Genomic DNA, 23,848 nt, shown 5'->3' with positions numbered 1-23,848 from the left:
GGTTGGATGATCGTCCACCTCTGCTTCGGCATGTGGGCATGAGGCCAGCAGCCGGCTGGTCGGTCTAGGCCCTTCACGGGCTGTAGCGCCACGGATTATATATTCTTAAATTGGTTTGATGTATGACAGTCCCTGACATTACTCGGTAGGGAATTCCAAAGCCGAGGAACACCCACAGTGAAAGAAGATGAATATGAGGATGTTCGGTGGGAGGGAATGGATAATACTGAGGAGTGTTGTGATTGTGTGTCTAGGTTATGATGGGTGGATAAATTTTGAAAACGAGACGCAAGATAGACAGGAGTGGAGAAATGCAATATGTGAAAGAGAAGGTAAAGACAGTGGATTTTCCTACGATCTTCTAGACGGAGCCAGGACAACATTTCGAGGGATGGTGTTACGTGATCAGCGCAGCGAATATTGCAGACGAAACGGACGCACATATTATGAACACGTTGTAGTCTCTGCGCCGAAGTAACGCTTAGGTCAGTAAGCAGAATATCACAGTAATCAAAGTGGGACATTACGAGTGTTTGCACTAACATTTTTTTTCATGGAAAAGGGTAGAAAATTCTTCAATTGCCTAAACGAGTGGATTAATGAGAATACTTTTTTTCAGGTTTCTGCAACTTGAATATTCCAATTTAAACTTTTATCCATATAAATACCTAGATTCTTTACTGATTCACTGAATGGAATTTCGGTGCCGTATATTTTAATCGGGGATAAATTTGGTATGGTAATAGTGCTTAACAAACGTGAATGGCCCACAATGATTGACTGTGATTTTTCTGGATTTAGTTTAAGTCGGAAGGTTATGGCTTATTCCTTAGGAGCTAGCAGTTCAAAATAACTAACTTTTTTGTAATAATCACATATTATTAAATGAAGGTCACAATGGAAGAAGATAAGTCAGTGATTGGAGTTTGCAAATTAATATATCAGTCAGCTTTGCTCTAAGCAGCTAATACAAACTGGTCTCACTCGTCTCACAACCAGACATGCTAACCATTACTCCACAGTGGTGGACTTACATTTTTGGCACCTCTAAATTTGTGCTGGAGGATATGCCATAGTGCTGTCTGGAAAAGCTAAGTTATCTCCCCATGTGTCGGTAACAAGAAAACAGACAACCAGTAAAGTGACAGGGGAAGTTGGAATGCCCTGAGAAAACCTGTAATTCTATCTTCTCCCATCAATAATTCACTCTTATTTGCGGGATATGAACCCGGATCTTAATTTGCGGCTGTTCGTGTAAAGGGGGTTAAGTATGAATTGGCTAAAGAGCAGGGGCGAATGCTAGTCACGAAAGTTAGGCTTGCTCTTTTATTCATAGGGGAAGATGGGAGGATATAATAATTCATAATTAATAAAAATAATCAGACCCACATAAATCATTTATTTGATAATTATGAAATCATTATGAGTCATGGATCATATTTGCTTATCAGTTGTAGAAGTTCGATATAATATAACACACATTGCCAACAAAACAGTTTATTAGTTTCTTCGACCCTGCCAACCAGTGCATATTGTTGTATTGAGCTGCACTGAACGAGCACACATATTCTCTATAATGTCTGTCTTCTCTTGAATAGTCCTTCGGGAAAATGGATTTAATAATAAGGTTTCAATAACACAATTCCGAACTCATTGCAATACTTCAAATTAATGTTTAAGAATTAATACATACAGCAGCTAACACATGCATTCCGCTCATACAATTACATTGCACTCGCAAATCACAGCACATTCCCGCTGTCAATACTGCTCTGTGTAATGTTAAATAGTCGTTGGTGTAGCTCTCGGACCAGAGCTTCAAACAACACATAGTGCGCCTAGAACGGACCAAGGAGGAAGGCACTTACGCACGCATCATATTCTCGCTATTTCTACGTCTTTCCTGTAGCTCCAAGAAACGAGCAAGCGTTGCGGTACTTGCGGTGTGAAACCTGCAGATGGTAATACGCCTATACAGTATTCCAAAAATCAAAATAAATTTTAATGTACGTAACGTCATTTTGAGAAATACACATTCTACGAAAATAATGGGCTTGTGCAGCAAGCATAGCATGCCCTGAAAAATCGCCCCTGCTAAAGAGGGATAAGTAAAGATTTGAATCCTCCACGATTACTTCTGTCTTGTGTTAAAGGGGTTAATTCATGCTTCCATCCATGATGCAGCTACAGAGCTCCGTATTTTGTGACAAAGAGGTTTTGTTCAGTATCAAAGGAGAGAAGTTTACATACCTTACAATTTGACTTAACCCCCTTTACACGAGCAGCCGCGAACTGTGGAGAGCTGATACACTAGCCATTCAGTTATTACTTCGATTAAATAAACACATACCTAGATATAATTATGAAGATTTTAGAGGCCTAATTAATCTGAAATACTGACGTCCTACAATCTCATAAAATCTTAATCCTATGTAAACAATGTTACTTACCTGCTCATCTTCGAATATTCGATACATTTCTGACAAGATGACTGGTGCAATGAATGGAAGCTGAATATCAGTCAGGTCACGAGAAAACTCCGTGAGGACTCGCATCGCTCCATGTACAGCCCATTCATTGTCATTAGACAAGTAATTAACTAGAATATCGAACAAACCTGGCCAATGCTCTGGCCAATCCCAATGTGCAATTGCTGAAATAGCATAAGCCACAGAGGAACGCACCTGAAACAGTGTTCATTAAGCAATTAATAGCTCGCCCAATGTAGGAGACTCTATCTGATATGTTGGCCATGCTTCTCCTGAACTATTGGACTAACATCTTTGTAATCAATACCTTCACGTACATTTAAACCAGAGGTCTCCAAAAAGCGTATCATCTTTCGTGCTCTCGATGTTGGCCGCCGAACACAGTGTGCTGTAAGGCTAGAGAAGGGGAAGAGACTCGTACCTCAACAGATGGGAGCGATCAGTGGGGGATCGCGGCAACGGTCTGCTTATGTTTACAAATAATAACATCAAAATAATAAGAAATATCATACGTTTGTATATTATTTTCATATATATATATATATATATATATATATATATATATATATATATATATATATATGAAGCTGGAGCCCCGTCTGTTGCTATTGACACAAGCCATTGCAAATCAAACCTCTTCTGTTCTATGGTGCCTTTCAGTGCCTGGAAAAGATCTTCTCCAGTTGTATTTTGTAACTACATCTGGAAGACATTCAGACACAGTAAAATGTTCATTAACTCCTCAGATGAAAATGGATAGGTGAGCTTTATCATTTCTATCTGTGCTTTCGTCCAATGCAAGTGAGTAAGCCACAAACTGGTTAATTGTGGTTTCGACTTCAGATTCAATTACATTTACAATCTTGAAATTCCTTCTCTGAACTGTAATTGGAAACAATTTAATTTTCTTGAACTTTGACTTTGTTCTGGACACAGTATTTTAGTAACGTCCTGTATGCACGATTTTACAAATGATGCTTTTGCAAAGGGCTTCATTGATTTTCCAATATTCCAAGCTAGAACATAGCTAGCAAGAAGCTTTTATTGTTTTAAGACTGAGAACACATGTGTGATTAGTGTTTGTATTTTCTTATTTTACATTTATCAAAATATTTGTAGGCCTATGCACTTCACCTAAAATTAAACGAAAAACTGTATGTTTGTCATGCGGAACTGAGTGTAAACGTTTTGTAATATACTGATTATTATGTATAACCAACAGTTATACAGATAGCCCCAAAATAAATTATTTTCACATGTCCAATATGCCTGTAATTGTATTATATTCTTTATAAACAGTCGAGTAGTATCGCCGCATGTTGAATTTTAACACACCCTTAAAATTTTTCGAACAAATTAAGCATTTCACATTCTCCCCACTAACATAAAAATATTTCTCTTCCCTTTCATCCTTGAATGTACTACGGCCATGATTAGAAGACACTGTGAAACGGTAGAACACTCCGACCAACACAGTGATAATGGCAGTCCGCCACTGCTCTTCGTTTGCACATAAACACTGAGTACAGTACAGGTGGAGATGGGTGAGGCGATGCGCGCTCATTACGTACTGGCTTAGGTTCCGTTCAGTGGCTTACTCGCGAGTACGCTTTTGGAGACGTCTGATTTAAACATTATGCATGCAATGAAGTATTGTATTAAGAGAATAAGACTACAGTAAAACCCCCGTTACAATGCAGGGGTCAGAGGATATGTTTTACATCTACAGCACAAGAAACTTTTATTCACTTAAAAAAATGATTAAATATTCTTATGGATACTTATGGAAACTTCAGAACACGGTTACCTTCCTTGCCCTTTCCCCCCAAAATTTCAACCTTCTGCACACAGAATAAATTACTGGCACTGAAAAGTTCCTATTTGTAAACATAAAATTTACTTTGTCATACGTTAAAAGCGTTAAAATTGTTAAAAAAAGGTATATACCTTCGACAGACGGCGCGTTTCGACGCTATGTGTCGTCGTCATTCCTATTTGTAAGTGTGAAGCGCATTCGACAAACAGACAAATCTCCTCTTTTTAGTATTTTAAGATGAACTGTTAGCAATGAGATAACCATACACCGAAAGCTTCCCATTCTTATTAACTGCACTTAATCTTCATTTATTACTGTATCCTCATACTAGAGTTGGGTTGATTCGTGAACGAATCGTTCATTCGAACGACTAATAATAAAGAATCGTAAGAATTGACTCGTGGTATCAACGAATCGTCGTTCAAAAGAATCGTAAGGAATCGTCGTTCAAAAGAATAGCAACGAATCGGCATGGTATCGCAACCCGCGATTCTATTTACTTGTTTGATGTAACCTGTCAGCGGACATTTCCGAACTGTACCGAATGCTCCCGAGCAAGAGTGAAATCAAAATAGTGCATTTGTTAAGTGTGAAAAATAATGAACACGAACCTGAAATTTACATGGTTAAATAGAGATGTAATGCAAAAAAAATACTTGATAATAAGGTTCAGTTGATAAATTATAATCAAGAAGCACTGACTTGAATAATTTTGTAGACTAATGGAGGTCATGATGAATGGTTACAGCCAAAGAGTTTGTAATACTTACTAGAGACACATACCCGTGAGTGGCAGGCAAGGAAAATGTCACAAATTGAATCGGCTAGCATCCGCCATTAAAGGGAGTATTAGTGGCACGAAATTCGAAAACAGTACCCCCCAATACATTGATGTAGTCTGGTGATAGACACCGTTTTAAACATCTTTTACCAAAGATGGATCGTGATTAAATAAATATGAATGGTAGAGGAGCGCTGTATTTATTGAAATATTATATGATTCGCCTATGGCGATATTATAAAAAATAAATTAAATGACCCATATATACTCGGGATAAGTAAGTAAAATATTGAACAATGGAAATGCCAACATGAATTTTCAATATTACCAGTATTGTTTAAGGCCATAATAATATATATCTACTGTAATATTTAAAATAATCTATATTTTTGTCCTTTCATGCAAAGGAAGAGGTGCTTAGAAAATGTTTAGTGGTGAAATATGAGAGCATCAAAATTCTGGAAGCACTGATTTAAAACAAAATAAGGATAAATTTTTATCATCATAAAACAATCTATTAATTGTATAGTTGACGACCATAGATTAGAGGTCAGTACAGGCTCTTTAATGTAGCAGTAGTAGTAGTAGTAGGCCTCGTAGTAGAAGTAATAGTAGGCTTAGTATTAGTGATATTAGTAGGCCTAATAGTAGTAGTAACAGTAGGCCTAGGAATAGTGGTAACAGTAGGCTTAGTAGGTAGTAGTAGTAATAGTAGGCCTAGTAGTATAGTAGCAGTACGCCTAATAGTAGTAGTAACAGTAGGCCTAGTAGTAGTGATATAATAGAGGCCTAGTATAGTAGCAGTAGTAGTAGTAGTAGTAGTAATAGTAGGCCTAGTAGTATAGTAGCAGTACGCCTAACAGTAGTAGTAACAGTAGACTTAGTAGTAGTGATATAATAGAGGCCTAGTATAGTAGTAGTAGTAGTAGTAATAGTAGGCCTAGTAGTATAGTAGCAGTACGCCTAACAGTAGTAGTAACAGTAGACTTAGTAGTAGTGATATAATAGAGGCCTAGTATAGTAGTAGTAGTAGTAGTAGTAGTAGTAATAGTAGGCCTAGTAGTATAGTAGCAGTACGCCTAACAGTAGTAGTAACAGTAGACTTAGTAGTAGTGATATAATAGAGGCCTAGTATAGTAGTAGTAGTAGTAGTAGTAGTAGTAGTAGTAGTAGTAATAGGCCTAGTAGTAGTAACAGTAGGCCTAGGAATAGTGGTAACAGTAGGCTTAGTAGATAGCAGTAGTAATAGTAGGCCTAGTAGTATAGTAGCAGTATGCCTAATAGTAGTAGTAACAGTAGGCCTAGTAGTAGTGATATAATAGAGGCCTAGTATAGTAGTAGTAATAGTAGGCCTAGTAGTAGTAACAGTAGGCCTAGGAATAGTGGTAAGAGTAGGCTTAATAGGTAGTAGTAGTAACAGTAGGCCTAGTAATAGTGGTAATAGTAGGCCCAGTAATAGTGGTAATAGTAGGCCTAGTAGTAGTAACATAATAGAGGCCTAGTAGTAGTAATAGTAGGCCTAGTAGTAGTAACAGTAGGCCTAGTAGTAGTAACAGTAGGCCTAGGAATAGTGGTAACAGTAGGCTTAATAGGTAGTAGTAACAGTAGGCCTAGTAGTAGTGGTAATAGTAGGCCTAGTAATAGTGATATTAGTAGGCCTAGTAGTAGTGATATAATAGAGGCGTAGTAGTAGTAGTAGTAGTAGTAGTAGTAGTAGTAGTAGTAGGCCTAGTAGTAGTAGTAACATTAGGCCTAGGAATAGTGGTAACAGTAGGCTTAATAGGTAGTAGTAGTAACAGTAGGCTTAATAGGTAGTAGTAGTAGTAGTAGTAGTAACAGTAGGCCTAGGAATAGTGGTAACAGTAGGCTTAATAGGTAGTAGTAGTAACAGTAGGCCTAGTAATAGTGGTAATAGTAGGCCCAGTAATAGTGGTAATAGTAGGCCTAGTAGTAGTAACATAATAGAGGCCTAGTAGTAGTAATAGTAGGCCTAGTAGTAGTAACAGTAGGCCTAGTAGTAGTAACAGTAGGCCTAGGAATAGTGGTAACAGTAGGCTTAATAGGTAGTAGTAACAGTAGGCCTAGTAGTAGTGGTAATAGTAGGCCTAGTAATAGTGATATTAGTAGGCCTAGTAGTAGTGATATAATAGAGGCGTAGTAGTAGTAGTAGTAGTAGTAGTAGTAGTAGTAGTAGTAGTAGTAGTAGTAGTAGTAGTAGTAACATTAGGCCTAGGAATAGTGGTAACAGTAGGCTTAATAGGTAGTAGTAGTAACAGTAGGCTTAATAGGTAGTAGTAGTAGTAGTAGTAGTAGTAGTAGTAACAGTAGGCCTAGGAATAGTGGTAACAGTAGGCTTAATAGGTAGTAGTAGTAACAGTAGGCCTAGGATAGTGGTAACAGTATGCTTAGGTAGTAGTAGTAACAGTAGGCCTAGTAGTAGTGGTAATAGTAGGCCTAGTATTGGTGCCATTAATAGTGGTAGTGGGCCTAGTAGTGGTGGTAATAGTAGGCCTAGTATTGGTGGTATTAGTATGCCTATTAGTAGTGGTGGTGGTAATAAATTTGTTGCCATCGGCTATACTTTCAACAATAAACTAGAAGTACATACTGAACTAAACGGGAACATAAATTATTTAATTTATTCTGAAACAAAACAGTTTTATACAGATGCTGTCTGAGGATTTTCTTGTGCACTTTGCTATTACAATCTACTGTAATATGATGGCACCTAACCCTTACATACATTGTTGAAATAAACCGTATAAACCTGATTAATGTGTTTCTGGAAAAACTTTATCCAAGAAATGTTCCGACATTCAAAGGAGGAACTGCATTTAGAATATTCTTTCAATGCTTTCCTGGGCACCCTACAATAGTAAGCTATGTTAGAACAATTATTTGCGGCGTAGTATTTCACCATTTTCTTATTATTTCCCTTCAAGTGTACTTATATTTATTCATACTCCTCAAATTAGCATGAACTGCTCGCAATCCCGGCGAAGCATCAACTCCCTTTAATGGCGGCCGAACAGCGGTTCAATTTTGTACGCTACACTAGCGCCATTGGTGTCTCTAGTTATACTGGGTGTTCAGTTCAAAGTGTGTCACGGCTCGCTGTATGCCGTCATGTGGCTAGCCGATGAGCCTAGACAATTCAATCTTCCTACACTTCCGCAGAGGTGTATAACCTATGAGGCAGAGAAGGTGCCTAGCGAGTACAGCGTTCATTCTGAAGAGTACGTACCGATACGTACGGTAACGCCGGTAGTGGCAGGAATGTGAACTGTTTTGAAATACGTACTGTGGGATATGGGGAGAGGGTTAAGACGATTACTTACGTATTTGTTGACCTTAACTTCGACAGTCAACATGGACACGGAGCATTTGATTTGTGTTGTGGAATGTTACCGTACGCAACTGATGATAACGAATACCCTGCGTACGACTTGCCGGCGCAAAACACAGTTCGAAAGAGGTTATGGTAGCACACAGGCCGTACAGACCGCTATCTGTTGCTACGACGTTCAAGCTATACCGTACACGTTCTCAAGTTCAGATTGAAGAACGCCTTAAATAATAGGCAACTTCTCTAACATATAAGCTGAAACTCGCTTCAAATCGGTGACCCAACAACAGTGACGTCATGACACACTTTGAAATGAACACCCAATATATTACAAACTCTTTGGTTACAGCCAATGAGAAAGAGACAATTCAATGTCCAGAGTCCGTGGATATCCAGAGTACCGCAATCGTTTGAGCCGGCAAATCCCGACAAATCCGCCATTGTTAGTCCAGCGCGCGCTATGCAGTATACAGTTGTATAGGGAAAGAATGTAATTTAAGTGCGAAAAAATACAATGCTGCTGTGTTCAGAACTGTTCACAGAGAACTGAAAAAAGCGCACATTTGTTTTCTCTGTGACAAGGCGAAAGAAATAAGGAAAAAGGAAAGAAGTGACTATAAATATAAAAAGGAACAATCCACTACCTAAGCGAGCATACATTGTGAGATTAATGAATGACTGTAATTTGATATTTATTTTTTCAAAAATTGGGCTCCAAAATATTTTTATTATAACTAATGTGGAATTTAAGTTGTTTTAGCAATGATATTTCTACATAAAACAAATTAAAATCACGTACCAATTAGGATCAGTGTCAAATTTTTACCATCTTCTCCCTTTCAAATCAAGCATTTCTGAATTTAATCCTATTTGCTATTTGCAAGAATGACATAATATATTTGTGAAGTTCTGAATTCATTCTTGAGACAAGATTGTATTGTTTGGCTCGATTGGAAAATGCGGAGACCGTAGAAACTAGAAACCCTATTAAGGTTAGACTGATGTGAAATTTCAATTTTCTTTACTATTCTAGGTAGATCTCTGAAATTTTGTACTTTTAATTTGTAATTTTAAATTGTGTAAATTTAGGTTTTCAAAAATTGCTACTATTATGGCCAGAATTTTTGCCTACATACTTGTCAGACCTTCAGAAACAAAACTTACTATACAATTTTCCTTTTATTTTACTAAAAAAATAATTAAAAATATTTAATGCACTAAAAGTGTAAAAACAGAAAAAAAATTCAACTCGAGCGTAAAAAAATAGTATTAAAAATACCTTTTATTGATACTGTGGCTGATATGCATATATATTATCAGGCAGTACATCTCACTTGACGATATGTGTCAGAGGAAGAGCAATTGTTTGCATGCATCTGAAGTCTGATTAGTGGAATATGTAGCTAATCGGCGAAGTATGCATTGGAGGGAGAAAGGAACTTGCCACCCTACCCCATTATCTCCTGGCCTAGTTGTCTCATGAGTGATGCCTTATTGGTGGTACTTATGAGATTCAAACATGTCTTCGGACATTTGACTAAACAACAGCAACAACAAAAAATATGAGTGTTAGGTATAATCCTGATAGTAAGTTTTGTTAAGAACATATTCAAAAACCTCTAATGATTATTGTAATACAGTAAACTCTATGCAAACTGTAAGAATTGTTTATGTATTTTCGCGATATGTCTTCCTAAGCTAAAACGACATAAAATAAATATAAATTAAAAAAAAACCTCTGCAAAAATTCATGCACGTAGTACAAAATCTGTAGAAAAAGTAGAATTTTTAGCAATGCAAAATTTACAGTAAATTAAAGTTGAGAAAATTCACTTCAAAGTTTTGGATGATAATAATGAACCAGGTCTCTGTCTTTTTTATTTTCTAGGCATTTTGAAACATATAGACCTAGTATATTATATACAGAATTTGTTACTTGTAATTTATTAAGTTCTTGTTGCTGTAATATCTACAATTGTGACGTTTATGAAGGAGTGTATTGAACATTTAAATGTATATTTATGCTATTATAATTATTAAATGAAGTTTTTTTACATTAGTATGTTGACTGACAATAATGTTCTATAATGTAAGAAGATCCTTTAGACGTTTTTGCCCTTCAAATTAAAAATATCTGACTTTTACTTTAAATATTCCTATCCCTAGCGTGTTGAAGAGGACTAACAATGGCGGCCAACTCAGTGATTGCGCTACTCTGGATATCCACGGACTCTGCCAATGTCTCGCCTCTTATGCCATCTATGCGAGAGATGTAGAACGTTTTTGTTCTACCCGTGGTTTGCAAAGGAAAGTGTCCTGTAAGTCGTTCGTTGACGAATCGTTGGAATCTCAGACTAGGAAGAATCGCGAACTCGTTAACGATTCAAAAGAATAGTTGGAATCGCAGACTGGAAGAATCGTGAACGAATCGTTAGAATCGATTCGTAATGTATGATTGAATCGTTGGAATCGACTTCTGAAAAAGAATCGTGTTGTCCAACTCTACCTCATATCATTACTTACATTTTATGTCTTTATAAAAAAAATCGCTGGTACATCTACAGAAGAACTAGACCAAAGAAGACACCATTTTATCTTTAACAATTGCATACTACGAATAGTATAGCATGTGGTTTTGCTTTCTGGCATCCAATGGATATATCACAGCCATACTTGTCCTCATCAGATATCACGAGCTAATGGATCACCATTTAAGAATAAAATACGACTCTTAATTATAGTAAAATACGATTTCTTTTGACAGTAATCTCTATCTCCACTGGTATTAAAAATGCTTCCTTGCTGGTACAGTCCAGGCCCCAAACAACCACTGCCAGAAATTTGCACCTTGACTTCTTGAGCAAACATAAGTGTTTAAAATACAAGTCTCACCAGCACGTGCCATGTTAGCTGAATGGTTAACACAACCACCATTATAATGCTTTTCACATCACATAGTTTATGTCTCATAATCTTTGTTGCTACAACATTTTGTCTGGGAGCACGTAATATTTAAATTGTTACCACTAACAGTGATTGAGCCTTAACAATACAACTAGACAACACTGCTTAAGTGTGAATGACTCGTATCTTTCTGGGTGGCTAGACAGCCATGCCTTCCATGAACTAAATAGCAAAAAAAGGGGGTAGGCCTACAGTGCCAGATGATGATGGATTAAGTTCAATTTATAATAAATATGCTTAAAATTAAATGTACGTTGTGATTACACGAATATAACTGCAAAACAACGAACATCACAAGATACAACACAGAACTGGAGAGAAGGGGAATAGAGAGAAACAGAACTATCAAGAGTCGACGGCAATGGGGAAGGTGGTCATCTGCTATATGCACCGTAGCATTTCTGGCTTGTGACATCAAAAGCTTCTACTGTAGAATCAATCGGAATCAGTCGGTAACAAGTGCCTTCTGAGTTCGTTTGTTCACGTGCGAATGTTTCAATACATTGGATAAGTAAAACTAACATACGGGCTATTCCATATGAAATCGATCAGTAAAAAACCTCGCAATTTTTTGTATACTCTAATTTTTTACCCTACTTATACAAGGTGCTGAGGGGAGTGCATTTCCAAAAATATACTATCGAAAGTCAAACGGTTTTCGTATTATTGAGCGACAAATTTAGCGTATTTTATAAAAACAAGCCTCTTTCAGCGCTCAGAACTCTGGAACCATTTACTGCAGAACATTGAACGAGAGCTTATTTTGAAGCTGACATTTGGTAGGTTATGTTAAGAAGTAATCCTTATTTTTATTGTTCACAGAGAGACAGATAATCTGATTTTACTTGTTTTTAGGCTTTTTGATCATTTGTAAAAATTAAAAAAATATTGAGAAAAAACCTTGCATTATTAAGAGGGATTCGGCATTGTTTGCTTAGTGGTATGGCAATAAGTTTCGAGGGTATTAAATAGATTATTTTCACACGCCTAGACTTGAACGGCGCAGTACCGCACGCACTGGCCGAGAGATGAAGATAAGCGAGTGATGGACGTTATTTTACTCCTGTGTTTATGAAAACCTGTGATAAAGATAGCACAGCCATGACTGCTGCACGACACATCACGTGTCTGTCTCCTGGCCTTGCTTGTCTCGGCTAAGCTCCCGCCTCACAGTCAGCTGGTTAGTTCACGTGCGTACTATTTATTTTCTTTATTTGATATTTTCAATACTTTCTTATCAACATAACATCAGTAAAAAATATGTGTTTATTTGTACTTTCAATGCCAAATCTAACTATATATTTTTAAAATATTTTTTCCTTGGCAAAGGCGTCTTAATGAGGAAAAATCTAAATTTCTCCATTTCCATAAAAAATAAGAAAATCTGTTTATATGTCAATATAAACTTTAATTTCTCAGCATCAAAATAAACCATGATTTTGATCATTGGGTGAAAGGGTTTCGGAGCTACAACAGTTTAAAGTTGCTAATTTTATGAAAATACGATAAATTTAAATATTTTTAATTTAAACATTATGAAGTTCTGATGCCTCAAACTTTGCACAAAGCATTGTATCACAGTTCTCTACGTACAAAAAAAGTTTCATTGTATTCAGAAATTGTAAGGTCAATTTTCTCTATATTTCGGTCGATTTGAGCTGGAATAGCTCATACATTGTGTGTAAGATAAATAAATGGAAGGAGAGAATGTAAAAGAGCAAGTACTGCACAGGCAGGCACGGGAAATAGTGTTCAAGGTATATAATTATTTTAAAAACGTAGAGAAGCAGAATGCTGTTGGCCATCATGGTGTTGGCTGCAAAAATGCCAATGCGCAAGAAATGACTGCAGAAGCATGTGGTGTGGGTTTGTGAACTGTGCAAAGAATTATTGTTAGTGAAGGAAACAGGGTTTGTTTGGTGTCTTACTTACAGTAATCAACGGCTAAGGTAATTACTGAGAATTTAAATTCTCTTCTTTGCTATTTGTATTGCGTGTGCGTGAAGTTACGATGTGGCAATATTGTACACTGCCTTGCTCTCACTATCTGTCTCTTTCGATGCAAACACTAGCAGACAACTGCCTCCCAATTGCCATCGACTCTAGCAATGAAATTTTTAATCTAATCTCTTTTGATTCTGGCATTTAATGTGGAAATCATGGCAGCGATGCATCCATTCATAACTATGTATAATAGATGAATAGTTCTAGATTACTGTATGGAAAGTATCAGGTGTCGAAAATTACATAAATCCAAGTGCTTGCTACTCTATACTATACTATTTGTACTTACTTACTTACTGGCATTTAAGGAACCCGGAGGTTCATTGCCACCCTCACATAAGCCCGCCATTGGTCCCTATCCTGAGCAAAATTAATCCATTCTCTATCATCATATCCCACCTCCCTCAAATCCACTTTAATATTATCTTCCCACCTACGTCTTGGCCTCCCTAACGGTCTTTTTCCCTCCAGCCTCCCAACTAACACTCTATATGCTTTTCGGTTTAAAAATATCCTCCCGTCCTACTTTAGTATTGAAATCCCCCAATAAAATTTTCATGTGATATCTAGGTAACTGATCAAAAGTCTGTTCCAATTCCTCATAGAAGCTATCCTTTATATGGTCGTCTTTCCCTTCTGTAGGGGCATGAGCATTTATAACTACGATATCGCACCATCTACCCTTAAGTACTAAATACGATAACCTATCACTGATAAATTCGACCTTTTTTACTGCTGATTTTATTCTTTTATGAATAAAGAATCCTGTTCCTAATTGGTGATTATCGTTCCCTTCCCCATAATACAACAAATAATCTCCTATTTGTGTTATGCCATTCCCATCTAACCTAACCTCCTGTACTCCCACAAAGTCTATTCTATATCTAGCTAGTTCTTTTGCTACTAATGTTACCCCTCCTGTTCTATACAGACTTGTAACATTCCAAGTACCAAATCTCAAAACCTTATTCCTTTGCTGTGGTCGTGCCAGAGAATCAGTCCCATTCCGAGGCTTATTTGAAGGATTTGTAACAAGCTGTTTTTTACGGTGAAGGGTTGTTAGACCTTCGCCCAACCCCCAAGCTGGAGGACCACCCCTCATCGGCTGTCCGCGACTGCTTATTCAATATATTCACAGCTACCCTCCATATCTGGAGGCCGTCTCCTCGATACTATTTGTAGTACGCAAATATTAAAGAAAAAGCGGTGCCTTCTTTGATCTAATTTTTTTCTGTAGAATTACCAAATCGCTTAATTTGGTCTGACAAACCTGTTGTGAATATAGTATTTAATGGCAGCAAGATGTAATAGATACGCCTGTTCACAGTCTGACTTTTTCAACCATGCCATCACTTCCTATATTGTTTAGTGCTTGCAGCCATAGTTACCACTTGATACTGTGCTGTGAGTACAACTGACCCAATGTAGGAGTTAACACACAGTCACCAGTTTTAAGCCTGTACACTACAATACATTACTGCAGACCTAACTTCTGGTGATGTTCACAGTCAAAGATAAAGCAATTTGCATTACATTTAGCACATGTAAAATATAATAGTACATCATGCAACGAGCCTATAATGATAGTAATTAAGACGCGAGTATGTTTGTTTATGAAATGAGCGCTTGCGCTCGTTTCATAATTTTCATACGAGCGTCTTAATTACCATTATAGGCAAGTTTCATACGACTTTTTATGCTCGACCATATTTCTAACTTGAAATTATTCAGAAGTATTCATGTTATTTGTATCTGACAGAAGATCGGAAGTGACCTTGTTCATAGCTCGTAAATTGTGAGATGTGCGCAGACGCGAAAGTATTGATTTTTTCCGAGGAACAATAATGTCATTGACCTTGATGTAATGTAACATGAACTAATTTTGATATAACCTGGAAATTGATTTAGAATTGAAAAACGAGATGACAAATTGAATTTATTTGAATATTATTTACAATTAACGCTAATTATTATAGTAACAGAACATAACCTTCTGCGACAGTATTGGATTTCCAGCCTCCGTGACGTTTCCCTCGTTGTCTTTCGATTGCATATCCGAGAATAATCGAAAACCTGAACTTTAATGAATAGGTGTACTTTAATGACATGCATTAAAGGACTGCTACCAGGTGTATAATTATTACATTTCGGCATGGTCGAGCATAAAAAGTCGAATGAAACTTGCCTATAATGGTAATTAAGATGCTCGTATGAAAATTATGAAACTCGTTTGCGCTCGTTTCATAAACAAACATACTCGCGTCTTAATTACTACCATTATAGGCTCGCTGCATAATATACTATTATGCTCAACCATATTTCTAACTTGAAATTATTCATAACCATTCATGTTATGGTTATGTAAGTGAAGAGTGGAACTGACCTGAATTGTGAGATGTGCGCAGACGCGAAAGTATTGATTTTTTCCGAGGAACGAATGTGTCATTGACCTTGATATAATCTAGAAAATAACATGAACATTAGGCTTGATATAACCTGGAAATTGATTTAGAATTGAAAAACGAGATGACAAATTGAATTTATTTGAATATTATTTACAATTAACGCTAATTATTATAGTAACAGAACATAACCTTCTGCGACAGTATTGGATTTTCAGCCTCCGTGACTTTTCGCTAATTGTCTTTCAATTGCGTATCCGAGAATAATCGATACTTGCGGTTTGATAATGGTACAATGGTGATTTTTCATTGGCTGAACAACTGAATTATAATGAATAGGTGTACTTTAATGAGGTGCATTAAAGGGCTACTACCAGGTGTATAATTACTACATTTTGACATGGTCGAGCATAAACAATAATTACTGAGGTTAGAAAACAAAACTAGACTGCGTGAAGTCAGGAAAATGTTGATACTGTGTATCAAGATGTACATAAATTCTTTACATATTGGGGACACGACTGCACCAGCAATATATCCAATTCCTTGATTAGTCCACTTTTTCCTTCCCCTCATGCACAGGTAGGTTTCACGAGATACCGAATGTCCTATACTATTCTTTTATATCTTAAAATGACAATAAGTCTTTCCTTTTATAATAGCTTGACAGGGGAAGTTGTAGAAGTTACACGAGAAAAACTTAAGCATTAAAATTACAGATGCTACTCGTCTTGTTCAGTGGAAATAAATTAAGTACAACACAAGAAAAAAGCAACATATTCTTTTCAATGGAATGCTTACCTTACTAACAGATTCTTTCAAACCATGAGGCAGAAGTTCTTTGATGGTAACTTTTGCATGCTCTGTTGTTTCTGGAGGTCTAAATTTCTCAGAACAATTGCACCAATGTGTTTCAACATACTGTTTCAAGAGAACTGACGATAGCTGCCTCACTGCCAATGCACCCTCAGGATCAATAGTAAATTCAGCAAGATGAATGCCAAAATCTGAAATAAAAGGAAACAATATATTTCACGTGTATTCCACTCAGTGACAAAAAACTTCGCTATAACGTCTCAAATCGTTACTTCTGTAGAATGGAAAGTTAGTAAGGGCAGATATTGTTACAACTAAAGTGATATATGTCTCTTTTATTAGTGTGTTTGTCTTTATTATTAAACATAAAATTACCCAGCTTATACAATCTATTCAGTAAGATTACAATTGTTGGCACAAATGATAGCCAATGAACTCAGACGTGCCATGTACCATTCAGTCATGTGACTAACAGCCAATCAGTGATAGTGACAGGTGACAGTAATATTTATTAAGGAAGTTCAGTATCTATGGCTATTTTCACCAGTGTACTAATGTTCTTTAAAAATAATCACAATGTAATAGTAGCCAGGGCCGTATTTAGGCATTCTGCCACACAGGACAGCCTCAAATTTTTATAAATTATCATTTATTTTGACAATGTTCACATTTTATTACGCTGTTTTCTTTTTTTTTCAGTTTTTTTTTTGTGTACTGTATTTTTGTAAATTTGTAGTGTTTTTTGTATTGCAGCTTTACTCCTGGGTGAGTGTTAGAGAAGGCCAAATGGCATTATTATTATTATTATTATTATTATTATTATTATTATTATTATTATGTCACCACATTCTTTAACCGATTAACTGTAATGCAATCTACAGATTCATTACTAACTTCGAAAATTCCAGCAGTCATATATGAAGAGCATCATTTCAAATCGTATTATCTCCACTGATGGACAAAATTGAGTTTGATACATTTTCGTATAGTTCGGATGTGGTCTTTCATGCTGTGAAATCTGATTGTATCAAATGAAATCTGATTGTATCAAATCGTATTCGCTAACAGTGTAAATGACTGCTCAAAAGTAGCGGTTGTTTCAAATCGTATTCAGTCCTTTATAGTGTCTGTTTCATATCATATTACGTCCATTATTCATGTTACAGAATAGGTATAAATGAAATTAATTAATTACATTCTTATGTTATACTGATATTTTTCTCGACAATGCTACATATTCAATACGGACAATACAGTCTTTCCTTTGTAAGCTGTGTGTGATGGAAGTTATTATATGTATGGATTTAAATATTGATATTAGATTTGAGTCAACTATCACTAATCAGCTAGAAAATATGTTACAATCTTTTGGTTTGAATGTGCTAATACTTCACCTACAAGAGGATTGGCTTGTATTGATAACTGTATAACAGATCTGGACCCTGACTTATAAGATAAGGGTATGTGAGTATGATATTGCTGACCATATGGCTCTTGATATTGAAATTAAGACTGCAATTAGAAATTCTAATAATAAATATAAAATGTCAAATTCAATTATTGGATCTATTGAATATGAAGGTCATAAGATTCAGCAATTCAAAACTTTAATATCATGTATAGCTTGGCCTATGATGTTTGAATACAAAGGGGCGGTTAAGCCTTTAAGATATTTTGGTTAATATTTATGGATATTTTCAGTCATTGTTTTCCAATTAGAGAAACTGATGGAAAAGGTGTGTTAAATTCATGTAGGAAAGGTAAGATTGGAGTCAATTGGCTTGATGCAGAATTGATAAATATGAAAAATAGTGTAGTCAATATGCACAATAACTATAAGGATACTGGAGATATTGCTGTTTATCAGGAATACAAGTCATTAAGAAATAAATATAAAATCAAAATTAGGAACACAAAAAAATGCTGCATATAGTAGATACATTAGTGAATCTTCTAATAAATGTTAGGCTTCATGAAATATATTAAAAACTGAAGTTCTAAATAATAACAAAAGTTCGGTGGAAGATCATCCGTTCACTGCTGATGATTTTAGTAAGTTTTTTTAAACATCTGTAAAATCAATACAAAATGCAATTCACACTAATGTAAATAATGCAACTAGTCACATAACAAGTAACAAAGATAAAAATGATACTACACCTGAGGTTATTTAAATTGTTCGCAGACAGTAATTCTACTGCTAGAGATATTTATACATTTCAAATAAGTTTATAAAAGAAGTAATTGACGTAATTGCAATAACTTTGGTTGACATTATCATTATTATTATTATTATTATTACTATTATTAATAACAAAATATATGATTATGTCTCATGGTCAGAATATTGTACGAAATGGAAACATAAAAATTGGAGATTTATCCTTCGAAGAGGTTAAAAAATTCAAATATCTTGGAGCAACAGTAACAAATGTAAATGACACTCGGGAGGAAATTAAATGCACAATAAATATAGGAAATGCCTGTTATTATTCGGTTGAGAAGCTTTTGTTATCTAGTCTGCTGTCAAAAAATCTGAGTTACAATTTATAAAACAGTTATATTACTGGTTGATCTGTATGGTTGTGAAACTTGGTCTCTCACTTTGAGAGAGGAACAGAGATTAAGGGTGTTTGGGAATAAGGTGGTTAGGAAAATATTTGGGGCTAAAAGGGATAAAGTTACAGGAGAATGGAGAAAGTTACACAACACAGAACTGCACGCATTGTTTTCTTCACCTGACATAATTAGGAACATTAAATTCAGACGTGTGCGATGGACAGGGCATGTAGCATGTATGGGTGAATCCAGAAATGCATATAGAGTGTTAGTTGGGAGACCAGAGGGAAAAAAACCTTTGGGGAGGCCGAGACGTAGATGGGAGGATATTATAATGGATTTGAGGGAGGTGGGATATGATGATAGAGACTGGATTAATCTTGCACCGGATAGGGACTGATGGCTGGCTTATGTGAGGGCGGCAATGAACCTGCGGGTTCCTTAAAAGCCGTAAGTAAGTAATGATGTTAGCATATTGCAAACCATTGTTAATTAGATTTCAAATTATAACACTTCCATCTTTGTATATTTATCCATATTTGTTGTATGTTAAAAGAAATGAATCTCAACTTCCTTTACGTAAAGACTACGATGGGCACACTACCAGATATTGTAATGATATTCAGTTACCATTGATCAGACTTGAAAAAAACTAATTCTTCATTTATGAAACAAAGTATAAAGTTTTATAACATGTTGTCTAATGATGTTACAATTTTGGATATGAGACATTTTAAGATTGTATCAAAAAACATTTTAAGATTGTATCAAAAAACATTTTACTATTCATTCATATTATAAAATAAGTGATTTTCATGGTATGCGGGAAAATTTCAGTATACGAATTTCTCACTGACAATTATTATATCTTGAAATACTAAAAAGAGCAGATTTGTCTGCGTTTGTCAAATACGCACCATCATGCTTACGAAAAGGCACTTTTCAGTGCCAATAATTTATTTTGTGTGCACAAGGTTGAAATTTTGGATGAAGAGGGAAAGGAAGAAATCTGTGTTCTCAAATTTATGCGGACAACGTACAAACTTTGCACAATAAATTTAAATGGGTTACTAAATTTACTCAAACCTTCTGTCACTTCCAGTGCCTGGATTCTTTCTTCTGCAGCAATTCTTACATCATGATGTGGTGAGAGAATTCCATTTAATGTTTCATACAATGCTTCTTTCAAACTTCTGTTCACATCCGGGCTACTTGCCATTGACTGATTACTTGATAATGGAGAACTCGTCGTCATAATATATTTATAGCCTATAAAATGAAATACAATTTAGTAACAATGGTTACCATAACAAAAATACATAGATAAACACAACTCTACATTTTTCCCTTATACAAACATAAGCCGTTACATATACATTACTGTGGCAACTCTAAATGTTGCCGCCTTAACTTTGTTGATAGACTAGACATGTGAATGAATACCTACAAATCCCATTTGCCCTCGTGTGCATGAACATAAATTTTTGCTGGTATTTTAAATGTTATAAATCACTTACTATTAATGTCACCGCATTTACTTGCAAAATATTCCTATTGTAGTAAATTTTAATTCACTTCCTTACGAATACAATAGGCAACTAAACGAATAGTACAAACGCAATTACGACGAACAATTTTACAACCAAAACGACATAGAAAAACAAAATGTTTTATCTATGCACCGAGGCAAAGAAGATGCTCCACAACTGTCCCTATAAACAGCTGAGAGGCTTTGGTTACATACTCTGTAGGAAAATTAAAAATTTCCCGCCATGAATCGTTTACTACCAAAGATAACGTAGAGTCATATTGCAACCGATATTAATAAACAGGAGGAAAGAAATGTTTTCATTACAACAGACAAATTAAAATGAAATCAATACTTACTTACTTACTGGCTTTTAAGGAACCCGGAGATTCATTGGCGCACTCACATAAGCCTGCCATTGGTCCCTATCCTGAGCAAAATTAATCCATTCTCTATCATTATACCCCACCTCCATCAAATCCATTTTAATATTATCATCCCATCTACGTCTCGGCTTCCCTAAAGGTCTTTTTCCCTCCGGCCTCCCAACTAACACTCTATATGCAATTCTGGATTCGCCCATACGTGCTACATGCCCTGCCCTTCTCAAACGTCTGGATTTAATGTTCCTAATTATGCCAGGTGAAGAATACAATGCGTGCAGTTCTGTGCTGTGTAACTTTCTCCACTCTCCTGTAACTTCATCCCCCTTAGCCCCAAATATTTTCCTAAGAATCTTATTCTCAAACACCCGTAGTCCCTGTTCCTCTCTCAAAGTGAGAGTCCAAGTTTCACAACCATAAAAAAACAACCGGTAATATAACTGTTTTATAAATTCTAACTTACAGATTTTTTTGACAGCAGACTGGATGATAAAAGCTTCTCAACAGAATAATAACAGGCATTTCCCATATTTATCTTGTGTTTAATTTCCTCCCGAGTATCATTTATATTTGTTACTGTTACTCCCAGATATTTGAACTTCTCCACCTCTTCAAAAGATAAATTTCCAATTTTTATATTTCCATTTCGTACAATATTCTCGTCACGAGACATAATCATATACTTTGTTTTTTCGGGGTTTACTTCCAAACCTTTCTCTACTGGATATGCTTCCAGTAAAATTCCCGTGTTTTCCCTAATCGTTTGTGGATTTTCTCCTAACATATTCACGTCATCCGCATAAACAAGCAGCTGATGTAACTAAACCCCAAAGACGTTGTAGTTATATATCTAGACACATAATTGGCGCTGGTGTCGTGTACAAATTTGAAACCTCTCGCGCAGGTTCGCGCGACGCCATGTTTGGGGAGCATTCGGAGTTCAGAAAATACCATTGAGTATATAGGCGTTTTCTTAGTGGATTTCCTCCTTCACTGTAATATAACTAAACTTATTTACGTATTTTCTAACGTATAATATAAAATAACAGAAGTAAATCTAAATATTGTAACTAAGCATTGTTTCAAATATGAACGCCTTATATTGCTCATAAATAGACATTAGTTTATTTCTATTTCCTATGACCGAATACATGGAATATTTTTACTTATGTTATTATATACGTTAGAAAATACGTAAATAATTTATTTAAATTATATTACAAAGAGAGGAATGTCCGTTAAAAATGTCTATACAGTATACCCAACGGTATTATCCAAACACCTAACGCACTGTAATAATAATCCTCAGTGTTCTGAGAATAAGAGGCGATATGACTCTTCTACTGCAGACATTGATTGCAATTCCCTCATTCTTACATAATTCTCAATGACACAATATTGTCAAAATGTGATTGTATTCATTGCTGGCTTAGTTGTTAAATCATTAAGAAAAATATGGTGTAATAAATCTAAAGACTCAATTTATGGTACGTAGCATACCACCAGTAAACAAAATCTCTTTTATTTTTTAACGAAAGAATAATGGGAGTCTTGTCATATCATCATTTGAGATTATAGAAATATGTCGCTTAGTGAAAGAGCGATTATACAGTTCAATGGCATATTAACATCCACTCTTACATCGTGTGAAAGCAATGTGCTCTAGAAGTAGAATACTTGTGCAATTTTTCTGTACTTATAGGAACATATTTTATGAAATGGATCCCAGATTCCTCCCGAGAACCACATTTTAAACTTGTTAAACTGACCATAAAAGTGCATAAAGATCTACTGGCGTAGCTCAGTGGGCTAAGGACTGTCAGTCCGGAGTCGCGCTCGGTCGCAGGTTCGATTCCCGCTGATTTCCTGTTTGGGTTTTTTCTTATATTCCCAACCGTAAGGTGAATGTCAGGTAATCTATGGCGGATCCTTGGCCTCGTCTCGCCAAATATCATCTCGGTATCATCAACACCATCGATGCTAAATAATCTAGCAGTTGATACAGCGTCATTAAATAACCAAATAAAAGAAAGTACTACATCAAGAGCAGATGTTAGCACACACTTAAGGTTACCAGTACAACACGACTTTACATAAAAATGTTGTAAGACAATGTTTAACGGAGTCAATAATGAATCAATAGGCAAGAAGTTCTGTACACTAGGCCTGAGTTTTATTACATGATTAATTGACTAATTCGTGCATGTGACGTTTATTTCATACTACAGCTGTGATAATAAGCTATTGCACGGTAGGCCTACTTATATTTCTAACTAAAACATTAGGTACGTGTTTCTATTTTACAGGTGTAGGCCTATATTATGTGATATGGAAGCGAATAAATAATAATTGTTTATTTCTCGTCCATATCAAACCAAACGTGTTTACAATATAGGCCTAATGTAACGTCTTACACAGGCAGTGTTTTGTTAATAATAGTTAATACTAACAATTTTCTTTTCATCTAAACTATTACTACAATATGCATTTGTATTTTTGTTCGCTCTATATGTTGTCAAATAACTATACAACATCTTTAGTTACGGTATCAAATTGTTGCAGTTTTCTTTCGTTTCATGTCAAACTAACGGTAACTAAGCTTGATTATGTCTTTAACGTGGTCGCTTTAAATGTTAATTTTCATTTATCCATTCAGATTGATTTATAAGAGACATATATATTAAACATTCAGCATTGTATAGTGCAGCCGTCTGCTAGCCGGTGCTTCTCCCAAAACATGGCGGCGGACGCAAGCTTCAA

At 35.8% G+C, this 23,848-nt stretch overlaps 1 protein-coding gene across 2 annotated transcripts in view; it reads right to left on the bottom strand.

Moving 5' to 3' along the window:
* Positions 1-20,876, bottom strand: part of Ipo9 (Importin 9) — a 105,128-nt gene extending 84,252 nt beyond the window's left edge. For both annotated transcript variants that reach the window (XR_011334608.1, XM_069838415.1), the window contains exons 1-4: positions 20,695-20,876; positions 20,264-20,446; positions 16,604-16,809; positions 2,451-2,684 (exon numbers count right to left, since the gene is read on the bottom strand). Coding sequence is in view for 1 of the 2 variants with exons in the window: in XM_069838415.1 (XP_069694516.1) it covers positions 2,451-2,684; positions 16,604-16,809; positions 20,264-20,432 (609 nt within the window). In the remaining variant the exon portion in view is untranslated. The remainder of the gene's footprint in view (positions 1-2,450; positions 2,685-16,603; positions 16,810-20,263; positions 20,447-20,694) is intronic.
* Between the last annotated feature and the right edge of the window lie 2,972 nt (positions 20,877-23,848).

The sequence above is a fragment of the Periplaneta americana genome, chromosome 10 (assembly GCF_040183065.1).
Source record: "Periplaneta americana isolate PAMFEO1 chromosome 10, P.americana_PAMFEO1_priV1, whole genome shotgun sequence".
In the NCBI taxonomy this organism is placed as follows: domain Eukaryota; kingdom Metazoa; phylum Arthropoda; class Insecta; order Blattodea; family Blattidae; genus Periplaneta; species Periplaneta americana.
This window is presented reverse-complemented; position numbering and strand designations above follow the sequence as displayed.